This window comes from Phalaenopsis equestris, unplaced genomic scaffold (assembly GCF_001263595.1).
Source record: "Phalaenopsis equestris unplaced genomic scaffold, ASM126359v1 Scaffold001112, whole genome shotgun sequence".
Classification (NCBI taxonomy): domain Eukaryota; kingdom Viridiplantae; phylum Streptophyta; class Magnoliopsida; order Asparagales; family Orchidaceae; genus Phalaenopsis; species Phalaenopsis equestris.
In genome coordinates, this window is record NW_018165551.1 from 55,849 (window position 1) to 60,748 (window position 4,900).

Sequence of the window (4,900 nt, forward strand, 5' to 3'; positions counted from 1 at the left end):
CCCATGTTATTCATGTGTTATTGCGTGTTATTTATGTGTCATTGTGTCCTGGGAATATTCCTCTGGTAACACGGAGAATATTCCCCATTATTATTCTGGTGTTATTGTGTCATGAGAATATGTTTGGTGTTATAATAACACAATAACATATCAGTAACACATGAATAACACACAACAACACATGAATAACATTGGGGAAATATTCCCCGTGTTACCGCACCGTTTTTTTTCCTGTTGTGTGGGGTGTCGTGGCCTGATTTCATTGGCTACGCACGTTCCTCTACGTCCGTTGTACTGATGTAATTTTTTTTCCATTCAAAGTAGCATTGAAGGAGAGAAGAGGACGGCTGCAGATCTAAAACAGTGAAAAATCAACGTTCTTGTGAAAGAACTTTGGCCGAAGTTTGGGGAATGTTCATTCACCAAACGAAACTTTTCTTTGCATCGGCTTCCATGAGAACGCAAAGGAGCTTCGCCGCGCCCTCAAAGGAAGCCTAAGTGGCTAGTTCCAGACTTCCAGCGAAGTTAACGTGCACTCCAAACAACAGTGCTTATAGGTTGCCTTCAATAGTAAAGAATTCTTAACGATCTGCACATTGCTATTCACCCCCTCTCTCTTTGTGAGTCCTTCTCTTCTCTCTCCCTCATCATTTGGTTGTGCCATTGAGGCTTTTGTTGCTTTCTGGATTGGGTGTCTCAGGGATTGGAAGGGGAGGGGTGGCTTAGGGAGGGAGGAGATTCTGGCACCAGTGATTGGCCGTGCGGACATCTGAACAAATTATTTTTTTTCTGCAAAAGAAGAGAATTTTTTATGTGCATGAATCATAGCACGGGCATATATATAATTTTTCAGATTGTGATCCTCTATCTATTATAAATAGAGAGGATCCATAGCATGTACGGGTGATTTTTTTGCCTCTCTAAGCTTTTTGGCTCCTTCCTCAACTCATACTCTGTATAAAGATCCCCAAAAATATAATAGATTTCCTCTCACGGGACATGTATATGTGTCATCTTTATTTCTTTCTTCCTCTCTTTATTTCTCCCTCAGGGTCCCTACTGCTCCAATCCTTAGGCATACTTCACAGAACATTTGTATATATATATATATATATTATAATGTATTTTGTATTATGTATTTATATAAGAATGGTGGAATTAGTAGAACATTTATGTGAGGCTTGTAGGGGGAACTAGTTGATAGTCTTCTCCCCAATTAGAATCTCTTCAACTAAGAAGCAAAGCATACTTTAATCATTAATTTGTAACTTAGCTATTCTTACGATTTAACTTTCTAAAAATAAATGACAAATTTAAGGCAGCTAGCTTTTTTTTTTTATTTATTTAATTTTTTTCTCATTTTAAAAAATTTTAAAAATAACAAAAATCATAACCAAGCATAGCCACGAGTAGGGGGTGTAAACGAGCTGATGCTTCGTGTTCGTCGTCTTCGACTCGTTTATATTTCGAGCTCAAATAGTGTGTTCGTGTTCGACTCGTTTGATTAGCGATCCGAACACGAGTTGTACACGAACAAAGAGTCGTTTTGACAACTCTAACCATGTAACCATAAGATGTTAAGTATTGGGGCAAGACTTAAAACATCATTTGAATCTAATTTAATTATTTTTATTCTATTTTCTTAATTAATAATTTTTATATTGATTATAAATCTTTATAGCCCTGTAGTCAATTTTTTTTTTTTTTTTAAATACGAACCAAAACGACCTGAACACGAACTAATAAATATTTGTTCGTGTTCGGTTCATTAACTTAGCGAGCGATCCGAACACGAGCTATTCGCGAATAACGAGCCGTTTTACAGCCCTAGCCACAAGATAAATTTCTTTAAGAAAATAATTATTCTATATTTTCATATCTAACGTAAGCTTTTATAGAACACACATAAAACTCAAATCCTTAAAATCATATAAAAAAATATGATTATTATTAAATTTTAAAAAAATGAACAATGTTTTGTCATCAAAATATTATAAATAAAAAATATCAAATTTATTTGTTAGATATGCAAAAAGATTAAAATTATGTGGTATATATGTAAACATTTTAAAAACAAAATAACAATTTAGTAATAGGCATAGAATTTAACATATTCACATGAGAAATTTTTTCTCATGGACGAGGACATATTAACTAAGGATAGCTGTGAATTTAATGGTATCGTGGTGTTATGCACTGCAACATCACCATAATATCATCAATACATTGTCTGCACGTAATATTTCCTTCACGGACATAGATGGCCATCGAAATGGTGAATGCTTATCAAGTGCTGGTTTTTGAGATGTAGTCAATTGTGCACCGGCGGCTGCTACAGCGGCCTAGAGATAGAAATTTTGGGGAGTAGCGACATTCAAATGCGGGGGCGGGGCGGGGCGGCGATCGCCAGCGCCCTGGCGAGGGAGGTGAACCGAGACCCCCGGCGGCCACAAGGTGGTAGCTGGGCAGACATGAAGCTCTGAATCGAGTAATCAGCTAATGGGTAAATGATTATTACACTCTGAACTTATTAACAATGAGTTTGATTTGGTTCTTTTTTTTAATGATTATTATGAGTATTATAAATATATATTTCCTTTAATTTAGGTCCAGGAGAATGACTTGTTAACTAGAATTGACACCTCTAAGAGATTGCAATGTTGTGCAATTGCATATATACCACATCAGAAATTTAAATAAAATAAAATAAAATATGAAAGCATACAGAGATAAAATAGAATTTTAATGTCCTAAAAGCATCCCAAGCCACAGGATTTCAAGCAAATAAATTACATGCAGAAGGACCTCAAAACAGGTTATATTGCAGGTTTTTCAAACTTTATGTGCCAATCAATCATCTCTATTTTATTAGATGTCTCTACCGGGGATGTCTCTGGCAGTGTTCGTCGGGTTCCCTCCCTGATAAGCAGCTGCAGCTCCAGGTTGCCCGCCCGGAAGTCCTCCATTGCCGCCGCCACCACCCTGGTGATAACCACCATTACCTTGGTCGGAAGGGCCTCCATTTAGATAGTTGGAGCTATAGTTCCGTTGGGACGGAGCCTGGCCACCTGCCGGGGAGCCCGGAGGGACACCTGAAAGGCCACCCGGAGGGCCCCCTTGGGGTCCTTGATTACCACCATAATAAGGGGTGGAGCTGCTGGGCTGGCCCGACGGATACATCGGGCTGTGGGGAGGACCGGCCTGATATGCCGGACCGCCAGGCGGACCGGACTGATAACCCCTTGGGGTCCTTGATAGTTGGAGCTATAGTTCAATTATACTTTAAGTGCGTGATCTAGATCCACTTTGACTCGGGTCAGATCTTTTTTTGATGTCAACTGGATTGTCTCCCTAAGACACTTTGCTTGATCATAAATTGGTGTATCTAAATTTGATTTTTGGTCAAAATGTGTGTCGAGATTTATGCAAATCACTATAATTTTCTAGTAACAAATGAGTTGCCCCTATTTTCATACGTTAATGCTGAAGACATTGAAACCATATCTCAATATTGCCCAAAAAATTAGGTGCCTTGGAATAGCAATTTTGAAGTTTTTTTACATGTATTTGAAGAAAGTAAATCTACTGTAATTTTCAATATTAAAAAAATAAAATAAAGACATGAATTCATGGTGAAATATTATGTATAATATTTATCACATTGTTAGTGCATGAAATTGTAACTGTTGCAGACATGTGCTGAATAATAATATAAACAACATGATATCATAAGTGCAGGAAAATAATATGAAAATAAATATTCATTTATTTATTTAAATTATTTTAAAAAAAATTTCTTCTCCTCGTTATACCTTCACTTCCACTTATATCTCCGCATGTTCATATTTCTTCATGCCCATTATAACTCAGCTTTCACTTATACATCCACTTGTTCACATCTGTTCAAGCGTATCTAACGCACATATAGATAATTACATCGGTGCAAAACCACTTATAACTCAACTTGATCGCAAATAACATACATCCGCCCAAATAACATACATTCGCCCAATCAGAACCACCGACAACCTCCCCATTATTTTTCATATTTGACACATATTTTGATACAAAAGCATATAAATATTAATAATTTGACATATTAAATATCTCAAAATACCGTAGAAAGTGGTCCATACTAGTAGGTACAAGTAATAATGTAATTTGCGGTGAAAATGAATCTACACATATCGACATGCAAATTTGCAAAACCACTTATATAAAATGTACATAATAATATCCCAAGCATTTCTTGTTTTACAACAAATTTAGCAGGTTTAACAAACGTACCAAAATATACAAAATATTATATAACGCAGAATGTGTAGATATTTATGTTTTTATTTAAAAATAGAACGTTAAAAGAAATTTTTTTGGTTTTTTATTATTTTTTTTTACATAAAAAATTTATATAAATTCATTCTCATTTTGAAATATATAACTCCAAAAATTACCAAAAAATTGTTAATAAATAGAAAAATATGTTTAGAAAACATTGATGCAGTTGATTTGCAAAACAGACACTAGATGGTTCCAAAAATCTCAAATATCTCTTATATAATTTAAGAAATAAAAATCTTACTAAAACCTTTTAATTTTTTACTTATGATGGCCATAAAAATAGGTTAAAATATGTCAAAAATATAATCTAAGTATACTCTACAATTTGGTGAAGATGTTTTATAAATCGGACACGAAATAAAAGTACTTAAAATTGACTAATGAATTGAGTATAAAATTAATTCCATAAACTTCAAAAAGATCAATAAACATAAAATAAACATGTCAGACGTACCGGATCTCAAAATCAGCTCCCAACAGATGCACTGGTAAACTACATTAATAGTTGTTACATTGTCCTCTCCTTTGAAAAATGCGTCCTCGACATTCAAAATTAATAACT

General features: G+C 34.9%; 1 protein-coding gene across 2 annotated transcripts in view; it reads right to left on the reverse strand.

Annotated features, from left to right (window-relative positions):
• Nucleotides 1-2,707: 2,707 nt before the first annotated feature.
• Nucleotides 2,708-4,900, reverse strand: part of LOC110033205 (multiple organellar RNA editing factor 8, chloroplastic/mitochondrial-like) — a 9,786-nt gene continuing 7,593 nt past the window's right edge. Inside the window, exon 5 of one of the 2 annotated variants that reach the window (XM_020737111.1) lies at nucleotides 2,708-3,241. In XM_020737111.1, the coding sequence (XP_020592770.1) occupies nucleotides 2,869-3,241 (373 nt within the window). In that variant the 3' untranslated portion in view covers nucleotides 2,708-2,868. The remainder of the gene's footprint in view (nucleotides 3,242-4,900) is intronic. The other variant, XM_020737112.1, reaches the window with a different exon arrangement.